The sequence below is a fragment of the Arabidopsis lyrata genome, assembly GCF_000004255.2.
Source record: "Arabidopsis lyrata subsp. lyrata unplaced genomic scaffold ARALYscaffold_6, whole genome shotgun sequence".
Taxonomy (NCBI): Eukaryota; Viridiplantae; Streptophyta; class Magnoliopsida; order Brassicales; family Brassicaceae; genus Arabidopsis; species Arabidopsis lyrata.
Window position 1 is genome coordinate 19,336,485 of NW_003302550.1, and position 12,065 is coordinate 19,348,549.

A 12,065-nucleotide genomic window follows, 5' to 3' on the forward strand; every position below is an offset into this window, starting at 1 on the left:
TGTATTATTAATGAATTATTTTTTTGTCATATCAATTTTATTGTCTTGTAGGGGTAGTCTGTCATATCAATTTTGCATAAAGAAAAAAAGAGAACTAATTATCTTATTTGTATGTATAGACTTTTACTATCTTTGTCTTCTATGTATATATTTAACTAACCCCTTTTTTTTTTTCTATGAGCTTCCATCTGAATGAATACTCTTCCTTTAAGAAAAGAAAATATTCGAGCTATAATTGTTTTAATGGTCTTCTTTGGGTTATATCTATTTGGAAAAACAAATTTTAAGGTTTCTCTTAGTGGTAGCATTCAAATGAAATTTTGTGGAGGAGAGTTTGAGATAATGTGGATGTGGTCTTATCTCAAAATCTCCTCCACAATTCAATTAATCATTCCAATATTTTTCAAATAAATGTTTATGTCGTGGTTATTTTGTTAAGCAAGAACTTTTAAAAATAAAATACAAAAATAAGTATGCAAAAATTTTAAATTGCAAAATTAGTTTTGGTTTTTTTTTTTATTGTAAAAATACTTTAAATTAATTTTATGTTTCTTATTAATATGTGACTTTCAAATTTTTTAAATGGAAACCCAAGCTTCCAAAATGGAATCGTAAGCTTCTGACGAGCTTCCAAAATGGAATCGTAAGCTTCTGACGAGCTTCCAAAGTGAATTTTTTGGAAGTGTTATGGAAGCGAGATTCCAAAAGCTTCCAAGAGCTTCCGATTCCGACTAAGATTCTGAAGCGGGAAGCGGACCTTCGACGAAGCTTCCGTGCTTCCTAGGTACTAACTGTGTGATCAACTATTTGATTCCAATGAACATTATTTCTAAAATTTGCAGAAGACTCTCGATCAGTGGAGAATTGAATCAGTTGTGTTCTTGGCCCTTTTCAGTGGAGAAGAATCAAAGCAAGGGACCAAGGAAAAACAAAAACAAAGAAGTAACGCTTCTTATGAAACCAATAAAAGCAAAAGCCCCCAAACTTATATAGTTGATTTTTGTAATTGATTCGTCTACGTTAACTTCTCTTCTGACATATGTTTTTGTATTGTTCTTCATAATTACTTCTTTTTTTCTTGGCCTCTTGTAACTTATTTTTTTTTAGTGAATTGTTTTTTCTTGGCCTCTTCTCTCGTGACTTGTTTTCTTGTAGTCTTCTTAATTATGTCTTTTTTTCATGTGACACGTGTTTTTTGTACTGAATTATTGGCTCTCTTCTCTCGTGACTTGTTTTTTGTAGTCTTCTTCTTAATTATCTCTTTTTTTTTTCTTGGGACACATGTGCTTCTCTAATCCACTAACTCCTCACTAAATATCTCAATTCACCTAACTTGTCTCTAAGTTCATATAAGGTTGTATTCAGTTGTCAACAACAATCAAAGCAAGAGACGAAGAAAAACAGAGGAAAAAAAAAAAGATAATTCTTTTTGAGTTCTTGAAATACTTGTTTTATTTTGTGTTTTTACAATTTGAGAAAGGAAATGAAGCGAAAGTTCCATGCTTTTATGTTCCCCTGGTTTGCTTTTGGTCATATGATTCCTTTTCTACATCTTGCAAACAAACTAGCTGAGAAAGGTCACCGGGTTACTTTCTTGCTACCTAAGAAAGCTCAAAAACAGTTGGAACATCACAACTTGTTCCCAGACAGTATTGTCTTTCACCCTCTCACAATTCCTCCTGTCAATGGCCTCCCTGCTGGTGCCGAGACAACCTCGGATATCCCAATCTCGATGGACAACTTCTTGTCCGAAGCCTTGGATCTCACTCGCGATCAGGTTGAAGCTGCGGTTCGTGCTTTGAGACCGGACATGATCTTCTTCGATTTTGCTCAATGGGTTCCAGAAATGGCTAAAGAGCATATGATCAAGAGTGTGAGTTACATCATCGTATGTGCGACAACTATAGCTCATACACATGTCCCTGGTGGTAAATTAGGTGTTCCTCCATCAAGTTATCCTTCATCGAAGGTGTTCTTCCGTGAAAACGATGCTCATGCCTTAGCAACCTTGTCGATCTTTTACAAGAGACTTTATCATCAGATCACTACAGGTCTTAAGAACTGTGATGTCATTGCAATGAGGACCTGCAAAGAAATAGAAGGTAAGTTCTGCGACTATATATCGCGTCAATACCATAAGAAAGTTCTCTTGACTGGTCCAATGTTCCCTGAGCCAGACACAACTAAACCACTAGAAGAACACTGGAGTCATTTTCTAAGCGGGTTCACGCCCAAGTCAGTAGTGTTTTGTTCATTTGGCAGCCAAATCATTCTTGAAAAAGATCAATTCCAAGAACTCTGTTTAGGGATGGAGCTGACAGGTTTACCGTTTCTTGTAGCGGTTAAGCCACCGAGAGGATCATCAACGGTCCAAGAAGGGTTACCACAAGGGTTCGAGGAGCGAGTAAAAGGTCGTGGTGTGGTTTGGGGAGGGTGGGTACAACAACCATTGATATTGTCTCATCCATCAATAGGTTGCTTTGTGAACCATTGTGGTCCCGGAACAATATGGGAGTCTTTGGTGAGTGATTGCCAAATGGTTTTGATTCCATTTTTAAGTGATCAAGTTCTCTTCACAAGATTGATGACCGAGGAATTCGAGGTCTCTGTAGAAGTGTATAGGGAAAAAACAGGATGGTTTTCAAAGGAGAGCTTGAGCAATGCGATCAAGTCTGTGATGGATAAAGACAGTGACCTCGGGAAGCTAGTGAGGAGTAACCACACCAAGTTGAAGGAGATTTTGGTTAGTCCGGGATTATTGACCGGTTACGTGGATAACTTTGTAGAGGCATTGCAAGAGGATTTGATCTGATTATGTTGAAGATGTTGATGATAATAATTTTCAAAGTATAATTGAAAGGGGAAATAATATATTTGATATTATAATAAAATAATGAGTGATTAAGAGAGAGTTGAACAAAGTTATGGTTAAGAGAGTGTTGATTAAATTAGTGGTTAAGATTGTAAAATAGCTTAGGAAATATTTTTGTAACTTTGGGTCATCTAATTTGAAAAGAAAGGAGGATAAATAGAAGAACAATGACAAAGATTATTAATATGTAGTTTGAAAAACTATTGTATTCTTTGTCAATTGAATATGTTAATCTATTTTCTAATAGCAAATCTTGTAAATAAATTTAAAAGAAAGTTTTTTTTTTTTGATTTTTTTTTTTTTAAAATGCTATGCATTTGAAAAATCTCGTTCTACAGTTCGAAACCATCTTTCAGGGCTAAGATCTCAGACTTGTAAGCTAGAGAAAAGGGCGAGAAAGAATGAAATCTTTTTTTTTTTTTTTTTTAAACAACACATAGCTTCATTAATAAGACCAAGAAACCTTGGAACTGAACCAAATACAACAGTGCCTCCTATAGAGAGTAACACCTAACACAAAGAAAAAACAGAGCACATTAATGTTCAAATAGAGCTAGCCAAGATCCGAGGACAGATAGACCATTTGGTCTCACACGCTGAGCTCTCGCAACCGGATCCAAATGACAGCGGAAGATGCTTTTAATCTCACCAATCAAAGCAGTCCGAGGCCTCGAAACAGATACATGTAGTCTCGAATTTCTTTCTTTCCAAAGGCTGTAAACTGAGGCATGAAAGAATGACATCTTGCATTCGAGAGCGAGAATGTTCTAACATAAATTCTATTTAATGTGTGTGGTCTGCGATTATTGTGATACAATGCATACATAAATTTATATTTATTATTTTCTTTAATAATATAAAAAGTAATATTTTGAATCATTAGAAAGAAATCATTAAAACCAAAATCCACTATGGCGGGATTAAACGAAACAATCCTCTAAAACTAGGCTTAAAATAATTTTGATCTAAATAGACTTAAAAGGTTCATTGTACTAAATAAGCGGGCCTAAATGGACAGAGTCTGCCCATTTTAACTTCTTAAGACTCAGAAGTGGTTAGTGATTTTTTATACCAGAGTGGTTCTATCTTGGGGCAGTTTTGTTGTCACTATATTTGCAGATTCAATCGCTGCGACCTTAACATGTGGAAGAACTTACTAAAAGGTATGCTTTTTTTTCAAGCAAAACATGTGGTAGTTATGCTGAACTTGTTTAAAATTTTAAGACTAAAATTTGCGGTACTTTTGGTATCTTGTTGCAGAAACTTTGCAGATGCTAATTAGTTCTCATTCCTGTTCACAATAGCGAATATGAAGTAAACTGGAAACTTTGACTCAAACAAAAGAAAAAAGAAAATACACTAGAAGTTGTTAAGCATTCTTAGAAACGTTTTGATTCGGTTTATTTACTACACGAGTTTGAACTCTCTCTCTCTCGCCTCGCGCGCTCTCTATCTCTCTCAATGATAAGTTGTTCCGACAAATCCCATGCATCTTCTCGGAGTGTATAAACTGTCGGTCCAAGACCCCCTGCTAGATCAACGCCTAATGTAACTTCTACGAGCTGTTAGAATAAACCAATCGAAAGTACGTTTATCAATACAACTGAAAGCTCAACAACCTATGAGAGATTGTGTGTGAACTTACTTGGTCACAGACTTTTTCGACCCATTTCATACGGGTGTCCCAAGGGATGGCATGAGCATCTTCGCTACGTAATTTATGCATCAAATCTGTCACATCCCTACGAAGGGCTTTAATATCGTCAGGATTACCTGGTTTCCTGGGGAATATACCACTTCCCATTCCAAAAATAAACAAATACTTATTATATAATCACATTTAAATTCCCTTTTTCTTTCAGCGAACAAACAAAGACCAATAGAGGTATCCATATGCCAACAAAAGGTACCGTTCGCTTCTTACTTTTTTAGACCAGTGATAACAGAGCCCAAAGTTCCGAGCCTCTCCTTCGTTTTGCACACTAATGATGAGAAATCATTCTTCACTTGTGAAAATATAAAATCAAACATTCATCAATATTCTTATCGCAATGTGTGTTTAAAATCATACTAGCAAATGTAATTCTACTTACCGACAACTTCTCAAGTGTAAATTCTGATTCAAGATCAGAAGCTTTATTCTGATCCCCCAAAAACTGAGCAGAGGATATGGACTTGGCGTTTGGAAACTTCTTTCTTGCTTCATACGATTCCTCAACCTACCTAGTAATCAATTAGATAGAAGATACATTTTAATCTAAGACAGAACAAAAGAAAAACAACACGAGAATTACCTTAGTATTAAGCTTCCGTACACCAAGACCACCGATTGATCCTGTCCTTTTTTCACATATAGGTTTCATAAACGCTAGATCCGTAGGAATAGTGATATCGCCGGAATTTTCCCCGGGGGAGATTTCACTGCAGCGAAGACGTCGTGTTGGCGATGGTTTGGTCTCGTGGTTGTTATTTTCGCTTCCTCTCTTCATCACGTCTGTTTTGTTAACCCTAGGGGCATATTCATTTTTCCTAATATTTAGTAAAAAAATAGAATTATAGAATTAAGGAATAGCTGGTAAATTTTATATAATTATACCGTAGATTAGGGAATAATTTCCGGATGGTAAATAATAACTTAGATGGACATTTTTGATCAATAACATGCTTTTTCTAATTTTCCCTTAATAAAAAACTAACGATTAGGAATGTTCGTAACAGACTTGAATCATTCAATTCTTACCCCTACTCTCCTAAATTTCAGGTATGTTAAGGGTGTCAAGTTGGTTAAACCAAACCAAACCAATCCATATCGATATAAATTTAGTGACTAATGAATAATGAATCAATCCAATTCATTTAGCATTCATTTAGCAAATGGTTTGGATGAAACCATAACTTATTTGAATTGGATTGACTCATTATAAGTCAATCATTTGAATTGAATTGGACTAAATGAGTTTATCCATTTAATAATATTTTATAATCTAAATAATTATCATAATTAATAATTAATAACTACCATACTACAATCATCATCATCATACTACCATCATCATTCATGATCATCATCATCATCATCATACTACTACTACCATTATCATCATCATCATCATCATCATCATACCACCATCATCATCTCATAATCATCATCATCATCATCATCGCACAGTTCAATACAAGATTCTAGAATCAATGGTTTTTATACCAGATAAATCTTACTTTATGGATAAGTATGTGGGTACCAACCAATAAATATATGGAAAAAAAAAGACAACAAAGTTTGAGTCAAAAGAAACACAACATCATAGAGTTTGGAGAGTGGAAATGATACATCATCCTTCCTCTCTGTTATACACTACAAATCTAGCCAGTCGAAGATTACGAAATCTGAACATCACACACACTTTTTTTTTTTTTTTTTTTTTTTTTTTTTTTTTTTTTTTTTTTTTTTTTTTTTTTTTTTTTATATATATATATTATTAAATCTCAAAATTGGGTTTTGGCTGATGGGCCAAGAGAAATAAACGGGTTACAAAAAAGGAACGGCCCAAATCGGAAAAACACAGCGAAGTAAGATCTGAAGAAGGCAGTACACCGGAAAACACGATCCTCGCCTTCCATATCCGATGCTAACAAGAACGGTTCCTTTGCGGACAAGTCCTCGACATCGAGACATTGACCGGAGCTAGCAAATCCCGTCGCAACCTGTCGCCGAGAACAAACCGAACCTAGAACTTTCCTTTCGGGAAAGGTAGAACCGCCACAACCGAGACCCAGGACCTCTTCTCCCCGACCTAGTAAGAAGAGAGACATCACACACACTTGCTATGAACAAAGAAGAATTAAAGCAAAGGGCACACGAGATAACCTTAAAGGAAAATAATGCGTAAGTCAGTCATGAAAATGTAAACAAACATAGTCATTTTACCTATAAAATAACCAGTATAGTAGCCTAAGATATCAAAGTTATTAGAGTAATCAAATATGTACCGGTTTAGCATTGGTTTATATTGGTTTAGTCATTGTAAAATCAGTTGTATCGGCTATATAAGAGCCTCTCATGTAACAAGATTGGATTAAGAAGATTAACACAAATTCACGATTTTTCTTCTTCTTCGTTTATCACTTCTAACAAAAGTTACGATTAAATTTGCTTCTACATTCAGTCCCTCTTTCTACACGATAGTCTAAATAAAACCAAGCAGGAGAAAGTGATCGATACTTACTGCAATTATATACTCTTAGTACTGTCAAATGGGCTGTCCAACGCCCAATGGTCTTGTCCATTTGGTCCGTTTTTTTTTTGTGGGCTGTAATGGTCGGTTCTTTATGGACAATGGTCCAAAACCTCGCCCAAACCCAATAAGGACCATGTCCAATGGGCATGCCCATGGTCGCCCATCTTTTATTGTGTTGACAAAAGTCTTATATATGGTCAATACTCAAGTTTTTTTAATTGTATTAACTTATGTTTAATCTGATTGTTTTAATTTACGGTTTATACAACACAAAATAATACAACTAGTATCAAAATAATACAGCTATTGTGTCATCAAATTTGGAGGTTCTGGCTTAGAGTAGCAAAAACTGATAAAAGGGTAATCTAGTCTTGATTAGTAAAGTTAGAATAAGACCAAAATCTTCACCAGTATTAACTCACATGCAGCAATTGAATATGTTTACCAGTAAACTTAATGTAGCTCTAGCTTTGATATAACTTAATGTAGCTCTAGCTTTGATAAAAACTTAATGTAGCTCTAGCTTTGATGTAACTTAATGTTCTGCTAACACAAATGCACGATTAAGAGACTTGAATCCCAGCAAACCCACATCGTCAAATCCGAGCAAATGAATAAACCAAGACAAATGAATAAGCTCATGAATCTAAAAGCTTTGAGGAGAAGAATGAAGAACCAGTAGAAGAAACACAAAACTTAGAGAGAGAAACAAAGAGAAAAAACCCATCAAATCATTACCTGCAAGACAAAGAGACTACCCTTTTGCGAAAAAGACTTGCTTCGGAAAGGAAGTGGTAGAGATCGAGGAGCTATGAAGCAGATATATAAAGAGATGGAGATTAATATGAAGCAATTCGAGATGGAGCAGAGAGATGAAGAGATGGAGAGGTGAATTCGATGAAGAGAAGAAGTCGATAGAGAGCGGAGATGTGAAATGAGAAGAGAGTTAGGGATTTGGAAAATTTTCCCCAAATCTTAAAACCCTTGATTTTTACAAATTTGGGCAAGCCCAATGTCCATTTGGTCGCGCCCATTATGTCCGCGGACAAAACAAGTCGTAAGCCCAATTAGACCGTTTCGTTTTTGGTCTGGACCATAGCCCGCCCGCGTGCATTTGGACTGGGCAAGCCCGCGGGCGGCCCGCCCAATTGACACCTCTATATACTCTCTCGTTTGTTGCACAAATGAAACAATAGCAATGTATTAAGGGAAGAGGTCCTTTCCAATACTTCTTTCGAATAAAATTACTGAAAGAATCTGCAAATACAATTACCAGAGCCGGTCCTGGGCTAAAGACCATGATGCAAGGGTTTTAGGCGCCAAAAATATCCTATATATATTAGGGACATCATTTTAGTCTGGTAGTTGTTTCATGGTCTAGTGGTAAATATATTTTTCCCTTTTATTAGTCTAACTAGAATCGAAGAACAAGTCACACAAAAATTAAACAAATTCTCTAACAAGCCTCTTAATTTATGATGCATCTCCTAGTTGTAATTAACTTGCTGATGGGAACGTAGGTGATGAACTCTCTATTTTATGAGCTTAAGTTTCTTTCGTAAATGTCTTGAACGTATACACAAGACTATAGTCACAAATTTGGAAGAAAAATATAAAATCATTTGCTTATGAATTCTTAACTCACATGACTTAATTGCTCTCAAGTGAACTTGATATTTGCAAAGATGAACACAATCATGTAGTGTATTTGCAATAACAATAGAACATAGAAGTCTACTAGCTACCAATACTCACATTTATAAATATTGATAAAAATTATTCAAACATAGACTCAACTCAATTTTACCCGCATAATCCTACACTAGGAAACGAAAACAAACCTTAAGAATAACCAGAGTCGCGGTGGAGCCGGAGATTTGATCAGCAAGAGAGAAGAACGAGGCCTTTAAGTATCGAAGCTTCCGAAAACCCTTTAATGGCGAAGATAGATAGGTCGATGGTGAGAGAGATTGATGGTGGTGAGAGATCGATGAATGTGAGAGCTGTGAGGCTGTGAAAGAGAGACCCTAGATCGATGATGGTTAGAGAGTTACGAGAAATTCAGGTCTTGTTTTCGGTTTATCAAATCGGTTTAAACATTTAATTCGGTTAATTACACATTTGATTTGAAATGTTTAATTTCTATTGGTTTGGTTATGAGTAACCACTAATCTATTCTAATCAAAATCATTTCAATCCAATTCATTAAACTCATTAATCAATTAATCCATTAAGATCCAAATTTTTCATCCATTAATAGATCCATTATGTTGATTGGATTGGTTTGGATTGATCCATCAATTTTAATCTATTTTGACACCCCTAGGTATGTACAACTGAATTCTCTCATAAACAGAAAGATAAGAATCCTAAGAACAAGATTAGAAGATAGAACAGAGGAATTCATAAACAGAAATGGTTCCGTTTCGGTCACATGACTGCATTTTAAGAAACTATGTGACAAAATTACTTTCTTGCTCCCCAAGAAAGCTCTAAGCAACTTTAATCCTCCATCTCTTGCCGGACTGCCTTTCTTTCATGCTCTAATCATATCCCATATGGATGGCCTCCTTGCATCGGCTATATGGATCGGACACACAATCAGGGAGAAGAAGCGGTTTCTATAGGTTAACCGAATCTGATTTTCCTTTAATTATGCGCACTGGATTCCGGATATAGTTAGAGAGTATGGAGCCAAGAGTGTGAATTTCCGTAGCATGTGTAGCTATCTCGTTTAGTGAGAGGATCAATTCCAAGGAACTCTGTTTTGGGATGGAGCTGACAAGAACTCTCGGTTTCTTTTAGCAGTAAAGCTACCGAAAGGATCATTAACAGTCCAAGAAGGGTTCGAGGAGCGGGTGAAAGGCCGTGGTGTGGTATGGGGAGGATGGGTACATCAACCTTTGATATTGGCTCATCCATCAATAGGCTGCTTTGTGAACCATTGTGGTCCCGGAAAAATATGGGAGGCTTTGGTGAGTGATTGCCAAATGGTTTTGATTCCATTTTTAAGTGATCAACTACTCTCCACAAAATTGATGACCGAGGAATCCGAGGTCTCTGTAGAAGTGTATAGGGAAAAAACAGGATGGTTTTCAAAGGAGAGCTTGAGATATGCGATCAAGTCTGTGATGTATAAAGAGAGTGGCCTCGGGAAGCTAGTGAGGAGTAACCACACCAAGTTGAAGGAGATTTTAGTTAGTCCTGGATTATTGACCGGTTACGTGGATAACTTTGTTGAGGCATTGCAAGAGGATTTGATCTGATTATGTTGAAGATTGTTGATGATAATAATTTTCGTAGTATAATAAATTTGCAAGTAATGCATCTACGTAGCATAATTATCAAATTTATAGTGATATTAAATTAAATATGATGGTTTCCGTTTTTCTAGTAGACATTAAATTTAAATTATATAATTTTACAAATAATATTAAATTGGAAAAGTCAATGATATTATTTACCAAAAAAGAAATAATTCCAAAAATGAAATTTTTGTTTTATTTTAACAATAATCTATACTAGTATTTTTGAAATACATTTTTAGGCTTTTAGTGGGTGGGGCAAAATGCATTTGGATACCATAGGTATCCGACCTTTTTACAAATTTTGGTCCTAAAAACTTTTTTGGGTCGAGTTATATTTAACTCAACTTATACACTGGATATTCTATATTTAATAATTTAGATATTTAGAAAATTTGATTAAGATTTAGAATTATGATTCTCCAATCATCTTTGTTTGATTTGTTTTTAACTGTTTTGAATCATCATATAATACATCAAATTAAAAAACAAAATCAATTTTTTTTCTACATATATTGTGATTCGAAATTTTAAAAACGGACATACATTATCCAATTGACGAAATATATATGTTCAACGTTGTAACTCCTATCACTACTCATCCTATAAATACACATTTTCTCATTTTCTCATTCTCCCATTCTCTCATCCTCTTCCACTATATCTCAAATCTTTTTTTTTTTAATATTTTTTTTTTTTGTTGTGGTTGTTGTTGTATGGGCTAAAAAACTCAAATTAAATATCATTGTAAAAGCTAATTCTAAATTTTAATTTCTACATTAGTTTTTTGATTTTTTTAAAGATTCATCTCCATTTTCTATTTTAGATTATCATCTTATATGTAATCATTCTCTCATCCTCTCCTACTATATTCATGTATCTTTTTTGTTTTTGTTATATGGGTTGAAATCAATGAAAACATTATTGTAAGAATTTGATTCTAATTGTTTTCTCAATTTTTTTGTTCCTAACACCATACTAGATTATACCTATTTGTTCCTTATTTTTTTATATTTTTAATTTTAAATTAACATATATAAAATAAGTTTTGATGGCTATAACAAAACTTTTAGACACTACAAGAAAACAGGCGATTACCGACTACGATCGGCGACTAATTGTATAGTCGCTAAATTAGACGACTAATATACGACTATTATACGACTAATGTTACGACTACAATTATATAGTCGTCGTATTGTCGCTAATTAACGACTACATACTGTAGTCATTCTAATAGTCGTAAATTAGCGACTATTATACGACTACAATTAAAACCCCGAATATAGTCGTATTTTAGTCGCTAAATTAGCGACTATATTGAATGACTAATGACTGTAGTCGCTAAATTGGCGACTATATTGAATGACTAATGACTGTAGTCGCTAAATAGGCGACTATTTAGCGACTGATTCGGCGGGTCGCATAATAGTCGTTAAAAAGTCGGTAAATAGTCGTAAAATGCCGGTAAAAAACATGTTTTTTCATGAAGAGGTAGATGGGGTTGGTGTACCGGTTTTTGACGAGTAAAAGTAATAGTCGTATTTTAGTCGCTGTTTAGTCACCAAATTTGTCTATATAACAAAAATCACTCTCTCTTCTCTTCATTACAACAAACATAATCAACACTTAAAAGAAAAAAAAAACAGA

At 34.8% G+C, this 12,065-nt stretch overlaps 2 protein-coding genes across 5 annotated transcripts; one reads left to right on the forward strand and one right to left on the reverse strand.

Moving 5' to 3' along the window:
- The first annotated feature begins 1,303 nt into the window (after nt 1-1,303).
- Nucleotides 1,304-3,075, forward strand: LOC9310635 (UDP-glycosyltransferase 79B7). The gene is made up of 2 exons (XM_021022620.1): nt 1,304-2,102; nt 2,340-3,075. Exons 1-2 carry the CDS (start codon nt 1,484-1,486, stop codon nt 2,810-2,812), a joined length of 1,092 nt encoding a protein of 363 aa, XP_020878279.1. The 5' UTR covers nt 1,304-1,483; the 3' UTR covers nt 2,813-3,075.
- A 1,105-nt stretch (nt 3,076-4,180) lies between these two features.
- LOC9308516 lies at nt 4,181-8,254 on the reverse strand. 4 transcript variants are annotated; one of them, XR_002331338.1, is made up of 6 exons: nt 7,849-8,254; nt 5,167-5,380; nt 4,966-5,095; nt 4,797-4,873; nt 4,518-4,668; nt 4,181-4,434 (listed from the first exon to the last, which is right to left on the reverse strand). XR_002331338.1 is itself a non-coding variant. In XM_021022622.1 (6 exons), exons 2-6 carry the CDS (start codon nt 5,359-5,361, stop codon nt 4,273-4,275), a joined length of 657 nt encoding a protein of 218 aa, XP_020878281.1. In that variant the 5' UTR covers nt 5,362-5,380; nt 7,849-8,254; the 3' UTR covers nt 4,181-4,272. The 4 variants fall into 4 exon arrangements, 3 of the variants coding, with proteins under 3 accessions (XP_020878281.1, XP_002874568.1, XP_020878280.1); XM_021022622.1 differs by having other exon boundaries at nt 4,518-4,614; nt 4,966-5,091; XM_002874522.2 differs by having other exon boundaries at nt 4,966-5,091.
- Nucleotides 8,255-12,065: the final 3,811 nt, after the last annotated feature.

Coding starts and splice junctions, on each gene's coding strand:
- LOC9310635 (XM_021022620.1), top strand. CDS start 1,484: ATGAAGCGAAAGTTCCATGCTTTTATGTTCCCCTGGTTTGCTTTTGGT. Junction 2,103..2,339: donor GACCTGCAAAGAAATAGAAG/GTAAGTTCTGCG, acceptor CGTTTCTTGTAG/CGGTTAAGCCACCGAGAGGA.
- LOC9308516 (XM_002874522.2), bottom strand. CDS start 5,361: ATGAAGAGAGGAAGCGAAAATAACAACCACGAGACCAAACCATCGCCA. Junction 4,874..4,965: donor TTACACTTGAGAAGTTGTCG/GTAAGTAGAATT, acceptor TCACAAGTGAAG/AATGATTTCTCATCATTAGT. Junction 4,435..4,517: donor TCGAAAAAGTCTGTGACCAA/GTAAGTTCACAC, acceptor TTATTCTAACAG/CTCGTAGAAGTTACATTAGG.